Source organism: Furipterus horrens, unplaced genomic scaffold, assembly GCF_987537825.1.
Source record: "Furipterus horrens unplaced genomic scaffold, mFurHor1.1.pri manual_scaffold_4, whole genome shotgun sequence".
NCBI classification, from domain to species: domain Eukaryota; kingdom Metazoa; phylum Chordata; class Mammalia; order Chiroptera; family Furipteridae; genus Furipterus; species Furipterus horrens.
In genome coordinates, this window is record NW_028327174.1 from 28,637,191 (window position 1) to 28,660,476 (window position 23,286).

At 36.2% G+C, this 23,286-nt stretch overlaps 1 protein-coding gene across 1 annotated transcript in view; it reads left to right on the forward strand.

Moving 5' to 3' along the window:
• DERA (deoxyribose-phosphate aldolase) overlaps positions 1–21,651 on the forward strand; it is a 94,815-nt gene extending 73,164 nt beyond the window's left edge. The window contains exons 7-9 of the mRNA XM_090275464.1: positions 15,928–16,040; positions 20,532–20,681; positions 21,046–21,651. Of these exons, the coding sequence (XP_090131590.1) occupies positions 15,928–16,040; positions 20,532–20,681; positions 21,046–21,102 (320 nt within the window). The 3' untranslated portion in view covers positions 21,103–21,651. The remainder of the gene's footprint in view (positions 1–15,927; positions 16,041–20,531; positions 20,682–21,045) is intronic.
• Positions 21,652–23,286: the final 1,635 nt, after the last annotated feature.

Here is a 23,286-nt window from a genome sequence, read left to right on the forward strand (position 1 = left end):
ATGAAGGTGTGACTAGTTGAAAAAGAGAGACAGGATTTTAACTTGAAGATTGTGAACAGCTTGCGAGGCAGCATTGCCTTTGTAAGTGGTAACTGCAGTAATGCACAGGGCCAAGCCTAGAGCTCCACGTGCTGAACAGTTTCCGTTCAGGGCCTTTTCCAGGTTCACCCATCTATACATCTGCTAATGGGAAGCACGGGAGGCTCCAGCTACAATGAAACAGTCGCTGAGAGATAAAACTCTCCACAGAGAAATTAACGCTTTTTTTTTTTTTTTTTACAAAAGACAGGTCACTGTAAAAAGTAACTCTGCAGACATCATCAGTTGTTGAGAAAAAGATTTATAATGACATTGAGGTATGATAATCTCAAATATGTTCTGCATTGTTTTTAAAAGCTTTGTGTTTAAAATTCATAGCACTTTCTAATCCTGATAAAGTAGCCTAATTTTCTAGCTTGCTTTGTTCAGTAAAATATATTTCTAAATCCATTTTAAGCAGCTATTTCTTCAATTTGAGTAATTTTCTCTCAAGTTAATAGATTCCACACAAGCATACCTGACTTTTAATGCTAATATATACTATATATTCCAAACTTGCTTGTGACAATGGGAAGCACAATCAAAATGAAATTCAGTTGTTTAAAGCATATCTAGCTTGTTATTTTGTTAAAATGCTTCTTCATTTTACTTTTTTTTTTTGCCAAAATATAGTGATACCAAATCACATTTTACCTCATATTGAGGTTCCATCTCCCTCTTTTCTCCCAGCAAATGAGAAGGAAAAGAGAATGTGTTAGATATGGTTGTGTCATTTTAAGATAAGATGACTTTAAAACTACCATATCAATAGAGGGCATTTGCTTAACATAATAAGTCCCTCCACCAGTAAGTTCAGCTGCACAGGCTGGCCAGAAAAGGAAAGCATTTTGATTCTGCAGCATTTGGCATCAGTAACTTGATTTACAGATTGATATTTTCATTTTATATTGAGTCTAAAACACTTTGCTATTTTATTCAACCGTTATACCTGTACAATAACAATGCCTGTGGGCATTTCTTTTGATCATTGGGTACTAGCCTAATGTCATGAATCTCATTTTTCCCTTTTCAGCAGTGCCGCCAGCTTTCTGAAAAACAGAGGGTAATGTGATGGAGACAGATAAAGGCTTTTTTGTTTGTTTGTTTGTTTTCTTTAGGTAGACAGAGAGGAAACAAACAACTTCTGTGACTAAGTCATTGTTGCAGTTAACAGTGCAGAGACCCATCAAGGAAAGCCTTGTCTTGTAAACTGGTGTGTCCCCACTTTGTACAATAGTACTAGCACGTAGTAGGTCCTCAGTGAGTATTAGCTGAAAGGATGTTGAGGGATTGGGAAAGAGAGTGGTTGGTTGGCTTGAGCACAAAGCTGTGAGCACAAGTCAAATGCAGTTTGTAAGTGTGGTCTGGAGTTTTTTCTGTGTGTTTGAGATCTGAAAGCAAGACCAATTCCAGACAGGATTAAGGGGCCAGCCAGCTGGCCAGCTTCCCAGGGTGCTAATCCATAAGAGGCATTGAAACCACTGAAAATGTTCAAGACAAGAGAAAATGATATTTACTAGAATTCCTCTACGGTATGGGATCGGGATTGGGCATAAGACGTAGGGACATGTCTGTATGTTCTTCAAATAGATATTTGCTGCATTCTAAGTAGGGTGGGTCCAGTTAATTACAGAACTTTTGTTTGGTGAGCGAAGTTTTCAGATATGGGGATAGAACTGAGTTGTTTAGATGAGAGAGAATAGTTAAGTGCTGTCACCAGGGAACTTAGTACTCTACCTCTGGGCAGATTTAAGCCTTTTTTTCTAAATAAATTAAAACCAACACATAAAGGATATTAGTATAAAAGGACATCAAATGGTAGCTTAGGCAGGGTGAATACAGATTTCACTGTCTCATTGAAGCCCTAGACCATTCCTGCCTAATAAAAATATGTAATTAAAAAAAAATTTAATAGCCACATTAATAATGTGAAAAGAAGGAGGTGGAAGTAATTATAACAATAAATTTTATTTGGCCCCATAAGTCCACGATATATCTTTTCAGTGTATAAACCATATAAAAATTATTAGTGAGATAGTTTACTTTCTATTTTTTGTATGAAGTTTTCAAACCCCCGTGTGTATTTTATACTTATAGCACATCCCAGTTTGAACTAACCACTTGTCAAGTGCTCAGCAGGCACACTGGTGAGTGACTGCCACATTACACAGTATAGTCTCTGCCTGCGTGCAAGGCAGAGTTGGGGACCCCCAGCTGGCATCCTTGAGCTGGTCCTAAAAGGCCCTTTAATCAAAATTCTCTCTTTGGACAGCATGAAATTCTCAGTGTTCAAACCACTCTTTAACAGTATGTTTAAGGAAGTATCACAATACATGTGTTGAAGAATTTTTCTTCAAAAGTAATGCTTTAAGTAGTTTAATGCTTGATTATCAATGCTGTTCATTTGGTTAACCTTATCTACAGAGTAAAACATGATCAATAAAAAACTATGTCTATTTAGACCAATGATGGCTAAGTGTATAATTATTATTGACAGTTAGAGAGGAGGCCTGGATTATCGTGCCATGCTTGGGAAACCACTCACAGAGAAGCCTAGGAGTAGCCTTTAGACATGAGTTCAGGAAAAGCAGTGAAGATCCAGATGATTATATATACTTGATTTGTCAACTAATTGATAATTTTACTTAAGAATTGGTTTACTAGTTTTTACCCCCTTTCTCCCTCATGAGCACACTCTCTGTTTTCATTTTAAATTGAGATACAATTACCATGATCTAAAACTCACCCTTGAACGGTACTGTTCAGTGTTGTGCAACTATCCCCACTATCTGATTTCAGAATCTTAGTTTTAATTACAGATATATCTTCTAAGACTCTCTTATCCCTTATGGTCCTTCCTTGCTAACCGTCCTCAAAAGAAGCAGGAAGGAGAGGAGAGAAGTGACATCTAAGAAGTGCAGCATGACATTTTGGGAACCTGTTTCTCAACTGTTAACTCTGTGTAGGTGTTTGCAAACATTCTCGGGAGCACTAATGCAATATTAAAAATTAGAGACAGTATAGAGCTTGGTTTAGGAGACAATCTGTTGTTTCCCAGTTTGACTCTTCGTTCAAAATGCTGACAATATGGCCTTGTATACATTTGAGTTAAATAATCCTTTTATTTTTCTAAATTTGTAAAAAAAACCCCAAAAACAACATTTAGAGTTGTTTGAAAGATTAAACAATTTAGGGTGGTGTGGCTCAGTGGATTGAGTGCCAGCCTGGGAACCAAAGGGCTGCCGGTTCGATTCCCGGTCAGGGCACAGACCTGGGTTGCGGGCCAGGTCCCCAGTTGGGGGTGTGGGAGAGGCAATGGATCAGTGCTTCTCTCCTTGTCCTTTTCCTCCCTTCCCCTCTCTCTAAAAATAAATAAAATCTTAAAAAATAAGAAAGATTAAACAATTTCAATCCTCTCTAAAATAGACATTTTCATTGAGTGGTAACTATCTCTAGCATTATTACAGCTCTGAAGCTAAGTTTCAGGAGTGAAAAGGAACTTTGGGCGTATTAGACATAATTCAAGGACTCTTACTTGTGTCAAGTGATTCTACCACATATCTTTATGTGGTTAACGTAATCGTTTAAAAAATTCTGGCAGGGACATTACTGTCAATTACCAAGTATTATATAATCCCCACCTTGTATTCCATTTGATTCATGTTGTTTTGCATTATTTTAAATGGCCACATTTTTATTTTTATTGAGGCGAAGGCAATGACAAGGAATGTGGTTATCATGAGCCAATCTTACCCTTGGGGTATTTGGGATATTTTCTAACTCTAAAATTGTGATTGCTTCCTGATTGCCATTGAACTTGAACATGCCTTGCTGCTTAATTATGATGCATTGTTGCCTTTCTGATCTGATAGACTGGGTCAACTGAGAAGTATTTCCAGAGGTCACTCTTGAAATGGAGAGAGCCGGTGCTTTTCTATTTCTTTTTTCCTTCTTACATTTTTTCTCTTTCTCTTTTTTTCACAAGGTTAGTTATTATCTCTGGATCACGTAAGGATGTCTTTGTGGCATAAGTGGTCTCCAGACTGAGTATTAGCACCATATTGATACCTCCTCGGAGACCTTCTGCTTTCATCTTTACTCTGGCCATCTCTTCAACCATAACACTGGGTCCTTATCTCTCCCCAAATTATTTTCAGGCCTCTGTTGAATGAAATAATCAAAGAATATGTTTAAATTGGGTTTTCATATTTTTGTATAGTATATTTATTTTTTTAAAAAAGGTGTCCCATTGCAGATTGCAAGTATAAATTTGTATCAGAATTACCATGCAAAACTCTCTTGCTAACTTCAATCACTAATTTTTTAGAGCATGATAGAAAACATGGTGCTAATGAGTCATGTGTCCAGACGCTCTTATTATTGGGTTGGCATGAATTCTACTTAATGACAAGCTTTCTCAAGCAGCAGTTGGTTTTAATCCTATTTTTCATTAGTGAAGTATAAAATGTTAATAATACCTTCCCTTGTGCTGTTCTTTTGTAGCATAGTAGTATATACCTTCCATGTTCACCAAGGCCATCTTTAAGATCCTAGTAGTAACTTCCTATCTCATAAATAAGAGTTGTTTAAGAAATAAAAATGTATGTTTTCCCATTGTTAGCTATATGTTTTTCTAATAATCACATCTGAAGCTTATTATACAGCAATAGCCTTAAGATATTATTTTTTTTAATGTACTACTTTGGTCTTAATACTAGTTTTTAATCTCTTCTTGTTTCTATGAAGTCTGAATGAGATTTTCAAAATTGAATAATAATTTGATCCGTTAATCTTTTGAAGCTAGTAATTTTATTTTCCTCTCTTTACAGTCTCTGAGGCTCGCAAATGAATAGAGCTTCATTACTGCAGTCTGCATTTAATAACCATTATCCATTATCTTGTAATTAAGACTCCCTGTAACGAATCATGAGGACAATGCAAAAATACATAGTACATTTCTTTAATGAACTGGAAAATGTTCATCTTGTTCTATTTAGTAATGAGTTGCTGAATAGTCATTAAATCCACTGGAGAATAGAACTAGATGGATTTTGAAGACTGTCTTGAGTTTGTGGTTAATCTATTAGAATTAAAATTTCATCTTCTATTTTTATCAACAGCTGATTAGAAGTCATTCTGTTTGACCAAATTGATTAGAAGACCATATACAAGGGCAGCTGTTGTTTAATGAAAGTTTTTAATGAAACTGTACCATGGAGACTTGTAATTATAGGCCTTAGAAAAGCTTTGAGTTGCTTTAAACCACAAAAAAAGTATTGTGCTAGAGATTTCAAATTAGGAAAATAAAAAAAAAATACAATTTAATATAATACTACAAATTTATTATTAATTTTAATTTCAACTAATTACAGTTGAGTACTATTCTATTTAATGTGTTACTTTTGACTTTCCAGACCTTTCATCTCCGAAGTTAGTCATTTCATTGAAATTGTGGGCACCGATGAAAGAGTATTTATATGGATAGCTATTCTAATTGTGAGATATTTTCTCATGAGGTTTTTTCCTCAAGCTGAGCAGAAGTGAGTTTGGTTAATGTTGGATTTACAGGAGCTCTGAGGAGAGTCTATGGTGTTCTGTGGTGTTGGATATTTGAAATCTAGCATTTATTTCTCTAAGGTAATTTTGTTTTAGCAGAGAGGCAAAGGAAGCAATATTAAAATAAGAAATAAAAAACGTGTGTGCCCACTTAGTCCCATTGGTAAATCCATTGTTCTTTTGACAGTAGTGAAATATCAATGTACTTTCTAAAGTATTTTGTGTAATTAAAGCTAGGTCTTTTACCTTGGTTTAAAGAAATAGCTAATGATGCCTGCATGTGTGTACTTGCTATTTTAATCTCTTGTATGGTCTCTAACTCTGTGTGTCTTTCCTCCAACAATCTAGCAAGACATCAAATTTAGCATCTGAAACATTCATTTCAGGAGATCAGACCTCCTGTTTCCTAAGGGACTTTTGCAGTCACATGATCAAAAACAAACATTGACACCCCCACACACACATACACACAGGGTTTCCTTAGATGGATCCATTTATTCTTTGGATGAGTCTTATAATTTCTATGCTTGCCGTGTTTTTTTTCTGCTGGTGGTGTTCTTCTATCTGCCCTTTTTCACATTTTATTTCCCCTTCAAGGTTTATACCAAATTCTACCTAAGTGAATTGCTCTGAATCTTTCTGATTCTAGTTGACCATAACAGTTTCTTGGCATATGTCTAAAATATTTTAAATACCATAGACAATTTGTATCTCCAGCCATACTTGATTTCTAGATCATAAAGGCTGAACTTAATATTTAAGGACTTTCGGTTTCAGCTGCAGCATGTGAAGAGTTGGAAAGTTGTCATTCCTGTCCCTTAGAACATGAAAAAGCTGAATAAACAGAAAACTAGTGAATTTTCTAAGACCCATCAAAGAATAGATAGGAGGGCAAACTGTCAACTTGAAACCTGGAGAGACAGGCAAATCCTGAGAGTTACAATCAAAATCTGCTTACCTGCTAGAGCCATAAACTGGTAGGAACACTTAAATGGTAAAATTTGACAAATAATGGGAAGCTGAGTGTGACCCCAGGACTTTTGTGGGTTTTACCTCCAGGGGCCCCAGATTCTCACAGTGAAGAGCCAAGAAAGACCCTCTCTCTGGATCTGGCAGAGGAAGGGGAAGATAATCTAAGGAGGAATATTTAGGAAGCCCAAAGTAAGCAGGGATGGAAAAAAAAACAAAGATACTATAGGATTTGATGACTCTGGTACCTATTGATATAGCAAACATTAAGCACAGCCAAACTGCTAGTCAAATTAACATAACATCTTATAGTAAAGGCCTGTTTATATGAGTATAATAGTTATAACCTGTTACCTAATATGTCATGTCTAACTTTCAATTAAAATTGTGAAAGGTGCTAAAGGCAGGAAAAAAACAATCTGTAGAGAAAAAAACAGGCATCAAATTCAAATATAACAGAGATGTTAGAATTATCAGAAAGAGAAATTTAAAATAGTTATGACTAATGTATTAAGACTCCAATGGGAAAAACAGACAGCATGAGAAAATGATAGGTAATGTAAGCAGAGCAATGGAAACTCTTAAGAAATAATCAAAAGGAAATGCTGGAAATAAAAAACACTGGAACAGAAATGAAGAATGCTTTATGGGCTCATCAGTAGACAGGATTGAGCCCAGTAGAGAGGCTTATTTGTAGACTGTGGAAAGAATCAGTGACCATGGAAACGGGTCAAGGGAAACCCTCTGATGTGAAATATAAAAAGGGGGAAAAATAACTTAGAAAAACAGAACAGAATATTCAAAAATTGGGGGACAATCGCAAAAGGTGTGATTTATGTGTAATTGGAATACCATAAGAAAAAAGAAAGTGAAGCAAACAACATATTTGAAGTAATAATGGCCAAGAAGTTTCTAAAATTAATGACAGATGCCACACCACAGATCCAGGAAGTTCAGAGAACACCTGACAGGATAAATATAGATATATCATATTCAAATTGAAGAAAACCAAGGTCAAATAGAAAATCTTGAATAAAAAACAGAAAGGAAATACCTATAGAAGAAGGAAATAATTGGTGGTCTTCTCATTAGAAAGCATGTCAGCAAGTGAATAGAGTGAAATACTTAAAATGTTGAGAGAAAAAAATCCCCACCAACCTAGAAATCTATGTCCAGTGAGATTATCCTTTTAAAGTGAAGGAGCTCAGATATACAGAAACTGAGGGAATTCATTGCCAGCAGATCTGCCCTGTAAGAAATGATAAAATAAATGTTAAGGAGCAGGAAAATGATATAGGTCAGAAACCCTTATCTACATTACAAAAGGAAGAATGTTATAGAAAGAATAAATAAAGAATAAAAATAATTTTTCTCTTCAATTGATCTAAAAGACAGCTGTTTAATAATGGTAACAATATATTGGGCGATTATACCAAATGGATAAGTGAAATGAATGACACCAATATGATAAGGGATAGGAGGGAGGAATTAGGAATACTTTGTTAAAAGGTACCTGCAGTACCTGTATGATAGCATAGTGTTCTTTGAAGGTAGACTTAGATTGTTAAAAATGTATATTGAAAACTCTAAGGCAACCAATAAAAAAATGTATGAAAGAAATTTAAGATATACTGAGAAGACATAAAGTGGAATCATATAAGATATTCAATTAAATCTAGAGAAGGCAGAAAAAGAGGTGTAAAATTTAATAAAGAAAAAATACAATAAATAGAAAAGTTATAAACATTGTAGATAGTAATTCAACTAAATCAATATAACTTTAAATGATGATAGTCTAAATATATCAGTTAAAAAGATTGCCAAAAAAGAAGACTCTACAATATGTTGTCAATAAGAAATCCACTTTAAAGATAAAGATTTAGTAGGTTTAAAGAAAAGGGATGGAAAAGCATATACTTTACTAATACTAATGAAAGTAAAGCAGAAGTAGTTCTTAATTTCAGGCAAAAGAGACCTCAGAAAATGTAATATTATGAAGGATAAAATGGGAATTGCATAATAATAAAGGGGTCATTTCTCCAAGAAGACATAACAATTCTAAACATGTTTGCAGCTAACAACAGAGTATCAAAATTTGTGAGGCAAAATGTATGGAAGTGAAGAGAGGAACAGATAAATCTATTTTGGCTGGAGACTGCAAAACCCCCTTTTTAGTAACTGATAGCTCAAGCAGACAGATTATTATTGGCAAGGATATAGTTGACCTGCACAGCATTATCAATCAACATGACTAAATAAACTTATAAACATCCAGTAACAGCAGAATACATATCCTCAAGCTCACATTGAACATTCATCAAGACTAGACACATTCTGGCCCCCAAAACACACCTTAGCAAATTTAAAAGAATAGAAATCATGCAAAATATGTTCTAACATCACAATGGAACTGAAGTAGAAATCATTTACAATCAATAATTAATAGCTGAAAATCCCAGGATAATGGGAAGTTAAACAACTCACTCCTAAATAACACACGGTTCAAAGTTTTCCCAAGGGAAGTTATTTAAAAAATATTTTGAGCCAGCCCTGGCCAGGTAGCTCAGTTGGTTGGAGCATTGTCCTGATACACCAAGGTTGCGGGTTCCATTCTGGCCAGGCATATGCAAGAATCAGCCAATGAATGCATAAGTAAGTGGGACAACAAATTGATATTTGTGTCTCTCTTTATCCCTGTCTCTCTCTTTAAATCCATAAAAAATATTTTGAACTAAATGAAAATTAAAATAAAACTTATCAAAATTCGTGGGATACTGCAGAAACATTGCCTAGAAGGAAATTTATAACATTATATGTATATATTAGAAAAGAAGAATGGCCTAAAATCAATAATCTCAGTTTCTACCTTTGGAAAGTAGAGAAAGAACAATTCAAGCCCAAGGCAAGCAGAACAAAAAAATAAATAAACAAATCAGAACAAAAATCAATGAAATTGAAAACAAAGCAAAAGAGAAAATTTAAAGACCCTAAAAGCTGTTTTTAAAAGCAAAATCAATAAAAGTGATAAGCCTTTAGACAGACTAACCAAGAATAAAAGATAAAAGATATAAATTAACTAATATCATAAATGAAAGGGGGATCATTTCTGTTCCTATGAACATTAAAACAATAGTAAAGGAATACTCTATGCCCACAATTTGATAATTTAGGTTAAATAAGTCAATTCTTTGAAAGATATAAACAGCCAAAACTCACACAAGAAGTAAAGATCTGAATAAGAGTATAACCATTGAATAAATTATTTTAATTTTATTTATTTTATAAAATATTTTACTTATAGGATGTTATAAAATAAACATTTATTATTTATTTAATAATTTCATAAATTGTTAAATAAAAATAATTAAAACCTTCCAAAATGAAATTCAACTCTAGATGATTTCACTGATGAATTCTACCAAACATTATGTAAGAAACAATACCAGTTCTATACATCTCTTCCAGAAAATAATAGAGAGGAAATCTATGAGACCGTTAGTACTTTAATACCAATATCACTCATGAACAAAGATGCCAACATCTTCAACAACATATTAGCAAAATGATACCAACAATGTATAAAAAAATGATATATACCACAATGAAGTGGGATTGACTTTAGAGATTCAAGGCTGGTTCGTTGTAGTGTAATCCACAGGAAGGAAGGTATAAAACTACGGAGAAAATACCCCCAAAACCAAAACTCCTGAGACCACTGAGTTTACTAAGATTTCATTATATAATATTAATGTACAAAAGTCTGTTGCTTTCTTACCTACCAGAACTGAACAAATAGAATTTGAAATTTTAAGAACTAACATTGATAATAGCAATTCATAAATGAAATAGGTGTAATCTAACAAAAATATGTACAGGATCTTATTATATGCGCACCTATTAGGTTGGCTAAACTCCAAAAATTGACAACACAAATTGTTGGCAAGGTTGTAGAGCAGCAGGAACTCTTGTTCATTGCTAGTGGGAATGCAGAATGGTACAACTACTTTTGGAGATAGTTTGATACTTTTTTTAAAGCTAAAATTGGTCTTTCCATACAATCTAGCAATTGTCCCCTAGGGAATTACCCAACTGATTTTGTCCCACAAAAATCTGCATGTGAATATGTATTGCAGCTTTATTGATAATTGCCAAAACCTAGAAGCAACCAAATATTCTTTAGTGTGTGATTGGATAAACAAACAGTGGCATATCTAGATATTGGAATATTATTCAGCAATAAAAAGAAATGAACTATGAAACCATGAAATGACATTAGTGAACCTTAAATGCATATTGTCAAGGGAAAGAAGCCAGTCTGAAAGGCTATATGATTCCAATTATATGACGTTCTGAAAAAGGCAGAACTACTGAAATAGTAAAAAGATCAGTGGTTGCCTTTGGGAGGGGGAGATGAACATGTGAAGCACAGGAGATATTCCACATGATACTGTCATGATGGATATGTGACACTGTACATTTGTTGAAACCACTAGAAGTTTCACTAAGTCTGAACCTTAATCTATGCACATGAAGAGAACCACTTAGGGGATCAGAGCACTCCAGGATAGAATGCAGACTCTGACCAAAAATCTGACTGTATTACAAATGTGTGAAACCACCTTACTGAAGGAGGTAGGAGAAGAAAGTGCTGACCTAAGGAACTTTATGCATGAGTGTCGTCTATAAAGCTGAAGGCAAAGAAACTACACATTAGCACTATCCTGGCATTGATAAAGTTGTATCTGTTGGTATGGTTAACAATTCGGTTAGCGCTATTCGTGATCACTGGATATGAACAATCAAATAAATGGATGGCAGATGGCAGGCGCCAGGTTTCTCACTGTTGGAATGGGAGTTTACAGATAAATGGGGGGTGGGGGTGGGGCTACAATGATCCACGTGGTTATGGGTCAAGAGTTGGAAGTGTCAGCATAACCCATCTTTAGTTTAATATATATATAGATAGTTACATATGGAATTATTGTTAGATATGTGTATATAAATGTGTTAGAATACATGCATATATTTTCTTGCTTAGTCAGCTGAGAGGGCCTAAAAGCCAGACCCCTTCAGTAGCAATGAGCACACCTAGCACCAAGATCTTGGTTTTCAATACCATTCTCCATCAAAAGGAGCTAGTAGCCTTTGGAGAAATGGTTCATTCCAACACTGGGGCAGAAACACACAAGGTGAGCCTGGAGCATTTGTTAATAACAGAAAGTGCTAGAAAAACAAAGTCCACATGATGGGGGTAGGCAGAGGAATCCAGGAGGCAACTGAAAGAGTTCCTGGTGGCCAAAGCTAAGACCATTTTTTTTTTTTTTTTTTTTTTTGGTTTTTCAATTACAGTTGTCCCCTAGCTAAGACCATTTGAGCAACAGAATAAAGTGATACTGGATTATAAACCCAAGCATCTTTTGAATCTGTACTGATATAAATAAATGATTGTAAGTGAATGAATGAATGAAGAAACACATCTCCCATGCAAAAAATTCCAAAGAATTTATGTAGTTATTCTCCCCTAAAGGAGGTGGATTGTGACTCCCTATTCCTTATAAGGATTTCTTCCCAAAAGGAACAATATTGAAAATAGGAAAAGGGGGGCAATTTTACAGTGGAGAAACCTGGCAAATGCTATCCACCAAGTGCCCAAGGTTAACATCAACTTGTAGTAATTCATGTTGATAGTATGTGCGTGTGTTATGATGTGGTGAAAATGGAACATTATTAGCTCTGTGATCTTCTTCCCTAGAAACTCATAACACCAGTGTAATCATGAGAAAAACATCAGACAAATCCCAAGGGAGGGAAATTTTTATAAAATACCCTATCAATACCCCTCAAAACTACTAAGGTCATCAGAATAAGGAAAGTCTAAGAAACTGTCACATCCAAAAAGAGTCTGTGGAGACATGACAAATGTGTATGGTAGGATCCTGGATGAGATTGGATTCTGAATAAAACTAAGGAAATCTGAAGTATGGATTTTAGTTAAGAATAATATGTCAATATTGGTTCATTAATTATAACAAATGTGCCATACTAATGTAAGTTGTTAATAATAGGAAAAACTGGGTATAAAATATATGGAAACTCTATGTACTATTTTCACAAAATTTTGTAGTTCTAAATCTGTTCTAAAATTAAAAGTTTATTTAAAAATAAATAAATAAAACAATATTTTCTTATGAGCCACTTGCCCAACTTTGATAGTAAGCCTGGAATGAAATCCCAAACTGTCTTCCTTTTGCCATTAGTCTCTCAGTTCAGAGTGGAAAATAGTTTGCTTTTTCTTGGTCGCTATGGCCAACCATCTATCCATTCATCCATTTTTCCATCCATCTGTCCATTCATCCACCTAAAACATATTTATTGAGCTTCTCATGTGTGTCATACTCTAGGGACATGCATAAGAAAGATATAGCACCTGCCCTCAGACGTGCTTACAACACACTCAAGAATGGGGGACAGATAGATAAATAATGTGTAGGCCACTGTTTCTGTTCCTAGACTACTGTTGCTACTGTGGTAGATGTTCCACTCTGCTCCTCCCAAATATATTAGGAGAGGCTCCTCTCTCATTCTGCTTCCAAACTCTTCGTTCTTTAGATGGTGTGCTTTTTAAGTGACCATACCTTTTATTTAGGCCTCCAAGTATGGCTTCTGCCTTTCATATTAATAATCTTCTTTTCCAAGGTGCTTAAAGAATTCCGATGATGTCCAGGATTGTACCTAAAAGCCTTATTATGAATCCAAACACAGTGTCACATACTAGAAAACACATCTTGGTCTCATTGTGAATTATTTTGGGGTGTTCCCCTCACCTTCTTACATCTATTTAGGGGCTTTAATATATTGTTCTAATTGTCCTCTGATGTTGTAGGAGCTAGGTTCTGTGGCCATTCATTCATTCATTTATTGATCAACTTAGCATTTGCATTTTGCACTTGCTATTTCCCTGCTTGCGAGGTCTTTTCACAGATTCCTTTTATTCAATCTGAATTTCTCTCATCAGAGATGCCTTTATGAAGACTTTTTAAATATAATTACCTCTCCACAAATCCATCACTCTCATTATTTTGTTTATTGTATTTCATAGCATTTATCTCCACCTGGCTTCTGTGATATATTTATTTCTTTATTGTCTTTCTCTTCTAGAAATTCTCACCAAAGCAGGAACTTTGTCTGTTTTGTTTAGTGGTCCATCTCCAGCTCTAGAACAGTCTAGAACATAGTAAGCACTTAGTAAATATTTGTTGAATGAATGCATGCATGACAGGTATGTCTCCATTTCTCCCAATTGGGCCTACCTACAGGCCCAAAGAAGAGAAGGCTTCCAATGACCTGTTCGATATGTCAGAATTCCTATGGTATTTCTACAGATTGCATGCCTACCTAACCTTTTGGTCCATTCATATTTGTATAACACTTGGCATTTTTCAGAGTGCTTTCACATTAGGTTGTATCTTTTGATTCCTTAGATAACACTATGAAGCCAGTAAGAATTTTCAGATCTATTTTACAAATGAGAGCGATTAAGAGATGGAATTGGCGAGGTATTTCGGAGCCAGAGCAAGAAACCAGACCTGCTGACTTCTAGTTCATCAAGCGATTACCCAGAATTATGCTTCATCTCCACATAGACTGTATATGGTTTTGAGGGCAACGGTTTTAATTACTTGTTTTTATATTTTCACGGTGCTTTACACACAGTGCACTTACTAAAGGTGTATTGATTTGAACTTTTCAATCCACAGAATAGTCATGGAAATATCTTTCCCAGCTGAAACTAGAGGAGGGAAGTTTTGGCCACTTTTTCCCTCTGTTTGCATCGACCACTTCTTGGATAGATTTTGAGAGAATCAAAGGTCTGCCTTACCTATGTGCCCACAGATTCAGTGGGCAGGGCCATAAATTTGCACAGAAATCACCCAGGAACCTTGTTGATACTCAGATTCAGATTCATTTGGTCTAGTGCAGGGCCTGAGAAATGTGCATTTTAAACAAGCTTCCTGGTGGTACCTATGCTGCGGGTCTGTGATCCACACTTTGAATACTGTGGGAATAGGTAAGCACATGAAAGAACAGAAGTTCTATTTGGCTATCTGACTGTGTGATCCGAGGTAAGTTTCTTGGAGATACTATAATACTATAGCATATTGGGTGAGCTATGTTGCTTTGGTTGAAACTCTGCTTACTATGTAACCTCAAGCAAGCTGACAGCCTCAATTACCATGCCCTCCCCCTGCCCGCCTGCAGCTGCCTGGGAGACAATGATATTATGGGCTGGGTGTTCCCCACCATAGCAGGGTGCGTCAAGCCGAGTCACGTTTGGCCTTGATCTGGCCGTCATGATTGCAGCTGCAAGATAACCACAATTCAATAGTTCCTTTTTTCTTCCCTCTATAAAGCAACCCGCTCCTCCCCTAGGAGTTCGGAGTCAGAGCCACCCACCCCACGGCTCCCTCCCAGCTCGCTAATTCCCCTAATAAACCTCTTTTTTCCTGCTTGCTGCGTCTTGAGGGCCTCCTGAACGACTCTATTCTTACACAAGTTACTTAACTCTTTGTGTCTCAATTTCCTCTTTAAAAATGGGATCATTTTAGTACTTAACTTTTACGGTTGTCATGAGGATTGACTGAGTTCCAACTTTTGGAGGTCCTAAAATAGTGCACAGTGCATCGCTCACAGTGAATTTTAACTCTTATTATTGATTCTTTGTCTCCTTGTGTTATTCTGTTAGACATCAGTAGGTATAAGATATATTTGAGAGGCAGAAAGTTGTTTAAAATATTTTCAAGTGATGAAATAGCATGGTGTCTTTCATGAAAATCCTAATCTGGTTGGAAGACAGTGCATTTATTAACAAACAACTCAGTAGAAATCAGCTAATGGTGGTTCGTGTGTGTTGTATGAAGCATAGGAAATGAGGGAAAAATGAGCTGGCACTCCAGTTTTGTAGTAAAGTGTTGTATGATGTTAAGCAGAGGGAATAAAGTTGTTTTATTCATCTTAGTTATGCCTTAAATAAACCAACTTGATTTTAATTGGTGGTATGGAAATATAGAGGCAGGAGCTCCAGGAGTTCATGAGAATCCATCTGGTGCTTAATTTCATTTTATAACAAGGAGAAGAAAAAGTGTGGAAAGAGTTATTTTTAAAAGAATATTTATGCGTATTTTTTTTACATTTTTCAACTAATTCATGAAAAATAAAGTTGTGTTCCTCAGGAAAAAAATGGCCGTAACTCGTTTCTTCCACTGACTCAAAAGTGTAAAAAAAGGTTTTTAAATTAACATACATTGTTTCTTCCTTTTGTTTTAGGATCAGATTTTATTAAGACTTCTACTGGAAAAGAAACAGTAAATGCCACCTTCCCGGTAGCTATAGTAATGCTACGGGCCATTAGAGATTTCTTCTGGAAAACTGGAAACAAGGTATTTTATTGTCAGCAAATCTTTCTTCAAAGTAAAGATAATGTTATTTATAATACTAGTTAGAGCCTCGATAACTGTCTTTATATGCAGAAGGTGTGAATGAGTTTCCCTTATTAAGATAAATGTTTAATTTACCTTTCATTACAAGAGAATACATTCATGGAGAAAAATGTGTGATTAACAGAAAGTGTGACTGTGGGAGTAAGTACGTGTGATCAACATGTAAACTTACTTTATGGTTGTTTTTTTATTATTATTAACTGAAGACAATTTTATCACTGACAAGAAATTCCTAAATGGGTTCTTTAACGAACTAATTCTGCTGCGACACAGAGGCTTTCTGGTAAGGCGTTGGCCAGCGAAAACAGGTTAATGCAGAAATTAAACTTCCTTGAGGAATGGAAAGAATTGCAGAGTAACATTTATTGAATGATAAGCTGTGGTGGTGATATGAAAAGTATGCAATATAATGGGAAATAATCTTTTCCTGTCATTATTGAAGGACACACATAAATTGGTTTTTCTGTTGGGAAACCCCCGGTCCAGAAAAACTTATTACTTTTAATAATATGAGGTGAAGAGAAAATTCTTGAGGAGATGAACTTATTAAACAAAATAATGAAATGCTGTGAAACAGCAGGGAAAAGGTAGCTAGACGTTATATAGCTCTTGAATTAAATATCCATTTTTGCGTTTTATGGCAGTTAGATGTGCTCTTTGGAAGACTGTTAAGCTGAGGAGGGTGTATGCTAGCTTTTGTCAGCTTTTCGAAAAATAATACATATTTTTGAAATATGAAGTTAAAAGAAAAAATGCGTATGAGGTGTTTTTTAAAATGAGTTTGGATTTTCCTTTTTCACTTCAAGTTGCTTGTTTAGTTGCAAACTATCTCAAAGGATTTTTTTTTTTACATCACTGGAGAGAAAGGTAATTTTTTTATTTTAATGAGACCTTCCCCTCCACAGAAAACAACTTTTAAAACCAATCTCCTGATTTCTGTCAAATAGAATCCTACCCCGCCCCCACCAAAGATCTTTAATCCTTTGCCAACTGGATGTGATGACTTTATATGCGACCATAGCTTATTTTGGACTTGGAAACCTTTTTTTTTAAAGAATGTACTAGGTTTGAGAGGAAATGAACTCCTTCTGGAATTTTCTCCTTCAAAATAACTTCATATCTTAAAAAAGTACAAATAAGTTAAGTACCTATGGTGACCTACATATGAAAGTTGACCCAACTTGAATAACCTCTACTTGGGAGCCTTTCTGCAGTGATCCAAATTTTTTTTTAAATTAAGTAAAGCTATAACAAAATGAAAGAACTCTATCTTAGGAACCCTACCCACCTCACAATTGAGTGGGCCCACCACTTACTAGACCAGCGGTTCTTATTCTCAGCTCACGAATATACAGATACATGAGAAGCTTTTTATCCTTATGGAGGCCTGGGCCCTCATCCCTGCAGTTCTGGGGTAGACCTCAGGCATTTCCTTATTTCATAAGCTCTGTAGTTGGCCCTTAAACTCTCCTTTGGGGACCCAATCCTGTTTTCAGTCTCAACAACCATTTATTGAGTCGTTAACTATGTGCCATGTTAACCTCTCTTGTATGCCAAGGACACAAAAATGAACAAGTCTCTTCCCAGGAGATCCCTTGGACAACCAGCCCAGCATTTCAATAAAAGTTACAAATGCTCAATGTTCTAGACCAGTGTAGAGAGTGAGGGACATATTGCTGACTTTCAGCACTTTATTTTTTAATTATGTTGACCCTTTCCTCAGCTAAGACACAAAGTTCATGCCAGTTTCATTAAGATATGGACACGTAAGAGTCAAACTGTATTCATTTTAATCACATTTGACTTCACACAGTGAAGTGCTCTATGTGTATCTTGCATATCAGGTGCATCCTTTCAGGTTGTTGACAAGTTGCCTGGGCAGCCCCGAGACTGTAAAGTTTCTACAGTCATTGAGTTAAGGGGTGTTTTAAAATGTGATCTGCTGCCTTCCAGACGATGATGAGTGTCACTCTTGAGAAGCAGAGGTTTAATATTTCATACCTAATTTCATTGCAGAATTATATTTTTCATATTATTTCCCTTAAAAAAGTACAAATTTATGCTAGAACCTCTCTTTAGAAGCATTGCTGAACAGATTTGCTGACACAACTGAATTATATAGAAAAATCTATATGTAGAACTGCCTCAATGATAGAAGTGCTCCTGGGATTATCAGCTAAAAGACTTTTTTTTTTTTCTTCTTCTTCTCAATAAATAACCTCATCCTATTGATCTTCCCCACTCCCCTCAATTCTTTTCACTCTGTATTACGGAATCATTTGGGTTCCAGAGCAATAGGCAGATATAGTTAGAATCTGTACAGCTACTGCTTAGCTGTATGATCTTGTGTGATTGAGGCAGGGAAACCAGTTAGGAGATCTTTACTGATATTCGTTGTGAGAACTGATGAGTGGCTAAACTAAAACAGTGGCAGTGAGAATAGATAGGAAAGTGTGCACAGGGGGCATAGGGAAGTGAAGGTAGGACTTGACTGCTGGTCAGTTGGGTGGGGTGTGGTGAGGAAAATGGTAGAGTCCAAGTTAACTATGAGGCTTCTAGCTTGGGTTGATAATGGGACCATTCATTTATTATTTTGTCCCTTCTTTAGTATTCTGTTAGCAGTCAGCTTTTGCTGGTGCTGCCTATGAAACCATTAGCTCTGAGTGGTCAAGAGAATGAGCTGAAGTGTTTGGGCCATGGGGTGATTTCTTGATTGCTCCCATCTATGGAGTCTCTACTCTACTGCATAGTCAAGTTCTTGAGACAAGTAAATCCAGATAAGCAGGTTCTACTGTATACAAAACACATTTATCCTTTTCTAATGGATTCAGACACTTTACTTGTAAACATCAGGTATTGGCGGATTGTGTTGTTTTATGGTCATCCTCAAAAACTACTGAGGTGTGAAGAGTCTCTACACTGTCTTTTTCTACTGTGCTATTTAACTAGTCTGGCTGCTTTATATGAAGTCTGTCAAGAAGGTATCCAGCCATGTAATGTGAAAAATAGAGACAGTTACTGAAGAGGATACAAGACACAAGGAACATTGTACATAGGACAATGATGCCTGAGTCCCTTTCAGACTAGGCACCTTGGATCGTCACACATTTCTCCTGATTACCATCAGCTGCCTCATCATATTTTCCTGAATCTCATCGATGGTCTGAAATCTCTTCCGTTTCAAAGGTGATTTTAGTTTTGGGAAAAGCCAAAAGTCTCAGAACACCAAGTCTGGGCTGTAGAAGGCCTAAGTCACCTGGGTGATTTGATGTTTTGCCAAAATATTCCACATAAGATGTGCTGCATGAGTGGGTGCATTGCTGCAATCACGAGTTGCCCAAAGCTGTCGCCTTCTGGGTCACCCCAGTAGTTTCCACAGGGGAATATTCAAGCTTAATGCAAAATCTGATGCAAATTCATTGCTCTGCTCGCTCAGTCAATTTGAATGCAATGGCCACACAGTGCACATGCTCACTCAACAGCATCTACTGCCCCCAATGATTAGTACAGTGAAGTTGTCATTGTTCTAGCATGCACATTCCAGTCCGCTGTCCTTGGCTACCGGGTTACATTGATGTCACGCAAACCATTCTTGTTCTATTAACAATGGCTGAACTTTTTCTGGACAGACCTCGTATAACTCTCCTTACAACTTAGGGGAAAAAAGTCCCTGTAGTTAAAATGATTACAACAACTGTCAGCCCTCCTTGTTGATTGCTGCCAGTTTGGCTAGTGTGACCTCACTGATTTGCTCCTCTTGTTTTAAATACTTATGTGTCGGGGGGAGGGGGGAGGGAGAGGAGAGGGGTAAGAAGGGGAAGGGTCTAGTTAAGGAACTAGTATAAATGACCCATGGACATGGACAATGGGGTGGGGATTTACTCTGGGAGAAGGGGTGGGCAAGGTGGTGGGGGAGCAAGGGGGGAAAAAGTGGGACAACTGTAATAAAAAAAAACAATAAATAAATCAAAATTTAAAAATAAATAAGTAAATACTTATGTGTCTTTTGCACCTCAGGATGAAGGGCTGAAAGATGTCTATGTAGACTTACTTGTAGAAATGTAGAATGAATGGGCTTTTGTGATACGTTTTCCTATTTATTGACACTTTTGTTTGCTTGTTTATCCCAGATTCACAGCTATAGGCTAAATGGTTGAGGTTTATGACTTCCCGATAAGTGAAATATTAACAAAGGTTATTAACTCTCATTAGTGTCTCCTCAGAAGCAGTGACATTCTTCCCATTAATCTTGGGAAAGTCCTTTTGTCGTGTGAATGGGTGTGAGTCAGTGATCTAAACTCTTTTCCTGGGTGAACTGAAATAGACTGAAAAAGGAGAGTGAAAGAATCGAGGCTTGTATTAATGCAGTACCATTTTCAAAATTAATCCAGTAACAACAAACCTTGTTCTCTTTCCCACCTCTCCTTTCAGGTAGGCTTTAAACCAGCAGGAGGCATCCGCAGTGCCAAGGATTCCCTTGCTTGGCTCTCTCTCGTAAAGGAAGAGCTAGGAGATGAGTGGCTGAAGCCAGAACTCTTTCGAATAGGTGCCAGCGCTCTGCTTTTGGACATTGAGAGGCAGGTGAGTAATAGCCCATTGTCCTTGGAACAAGGTGATAAGTGTTTTTGAGAAAGAAATGAGAAGTCATCTATAGGGCTATGAGAACTAGAGATGAGAACTCATCTGATTTATAACATCATACCCAAACCTCTGTGTTCTTCTAAGCAAACCTGCCTCTGAAGTAGGTTGGATAGAAATTTTGCTGAAGTAGATAATAGTAGGGCTTTATAATGAAACGTTAATTAAAATTATTAATTACTATATAATAGTATAATTACTATGAAACTTTAGTTAAAATTATTAATTATTGTATAATAGTATAATTATTAATTGATATGTGTAATAATATAATAATTACTAATTAACAAAACTGCTTTCCTCACAGATCTATCATCACGTGACTGGAAGATATGCAGCTTATCATGATCTGCCAATGTCTTAAATCAGCAAGTAATTCCAGAGAAGTTCTTTTTTACAATGTTGAAAAATTATTTTCTACATAATTTCTAAAATTACTTAATTAAAAAATGAGGAAACAGGTAACTGTCTTTTTACCCTTAAAATTTCCATTGAATTTAATTCAAAGAATGAAAGAAAAATACCAGCTAATCCACACATGGTATGCATTTTAGACACATCGGAAATGGTCTTAACTACTAGAGCTGCACTGTTAATTTTGTGAAGGTTTTTCTCATAAAAACTCTGAGTAAAATTTCAATGATAGCTTTGACAACATTAAATTCTAAGGGAAAAAATGTTCAACTGCCCAAGACACGTGCTCTAGCAAAAGAAAACGCAGCGTCCCTGACCTGCCGCTGCACTGGGGCGACTTTGGAAGTCACTGACACAACTCTAATTTCCTGCCACGAAAATCCATTTTAATTTTTACAACAGATATGCTCTTTTATTAATTGTTTGTTAATGAAGTTTCTGTCATTATCATTCAGAACTATGGATGCCATTGAATGTTTTAAATAAAAATCCAAAACTCTGTAGTTGTCTTTTTTTAAACTTTAAATTGTAATAGTACATATTGAAAAATTAATCCATGAAACATATAGAGGTCTTATCAATGATTTTATGAATCCTGAATCTCTTCAGCAGTGTCCTTGCATGTTTATCTCATATAAAGCACCCCCTCCCTGTACATTATTAGCGAATACAACTTATGAATATATTCTGAAACTTTGAAGGTTTTGCTGGTGGAGCAAATAGGCGTAAAACAGCAGACAATGACGTCGCAGAGTAAGTGCTAAACTCTTTACGTACATCAGTTTATTTACTCCTTGTTTAATCTCTTCAGCAGTAATGTAAGTATGTTAAGGTTTAAATCCTTACAAAAATGAATACTGATAGTATCATACAAATGAGAGACTGAGCACAGAGAGCTTAAGTTGCCAAAGGTCGCAGAGCTTAAAATTAACAGTAAGAATCAAACCCAGGCAGACAGTATGGCTCTTCATGTATAACTGTCCCTCCGCACACACAGATGCATAAACAGCTTCCTGTCAGCTATGCGGCATGACAGTCTGCACTAGTCTGCTGGTTCCTTTGCCCACTGGGGTCTCTGTCAACTTTACACCTCCACTTATTTTGCTTGCTAGCACCTTTACATTATAGAACCTATTTGTTCTTAAATTATGATTTTTATAGGATCTTTTCCTTCCTGAATGAATCTCCAGCTACTCATAAATGAGTCAGTTGTATTTGCATCTCTCATCTGCCAAATTCTGGCCCAGTCTCTTCCTCTTTCTAGCTTTGAGACCTTGGTCCAGTCAGTTTGTCTTTCTGGGCCTCAATTTCTTCATCTGTAAAATGTTGAGGCAGATGTTATCAAGGTGCTTTCAGTCCTAGAATTATAGTGCCCTAAGGATAGTTATAACAAATCCATGAAAATGTTTTATGGCTATAAAGAGAAAAATTTATCGTAGCAATCTAAATTAGAATTTGCCTCTCAGGAGTCAATTAGGCAAGTCCCTCAAAGCACCTCTCTAACTGCAAGTGAAATGACTAAAATAAGAATTGAAAAGTAATCCTGCTTTCACCCAACACCTTTGCAGAAAGCTAACTTTTGACTTAGCCTTCAGATATGGTCAGTGGCCCCAAATGCCACATTCCCCTTCATAGCATGCTGGTCCAGGTGCCCACCAGCTCAATGGTCAGTCACCTTTGGAGAAGAAACTTTGCAGAAAATAATTACATCCTATCACCTTCGAAGCTATTCCAATTTCACAGGGCTTTCTGTTTTCTTCCCATTAAACCCAGCTGGTCATTTTAGCTGATCAAGTGAACAGGCAACATTATCTTCAATTCTCATTTCTATGACGCGTCCACTGAAATTGACCTCTGCGGGACAATTATAGATTCACATAGGAAATTAAGGCTGGTGAGTCCCTCAAACATATTAGAGGCTGATGAGCATGTCCTGATCTAAAGGTAAATAATCTTCTGTTTTGGGGGGGGCATTTTATCCCAAGGACTGTTGGCCTCTTCATCAGGAATGTCTGCACCTTACCTGGCTCTTGAAATGAAATGTAACATAGATGACTTTAATAGGAAGACCCCAGTAAATGCTGATTGCTACGAAAGCATAAGAGGAAGAGATTGCTTTTGAGGTGACTGTGAC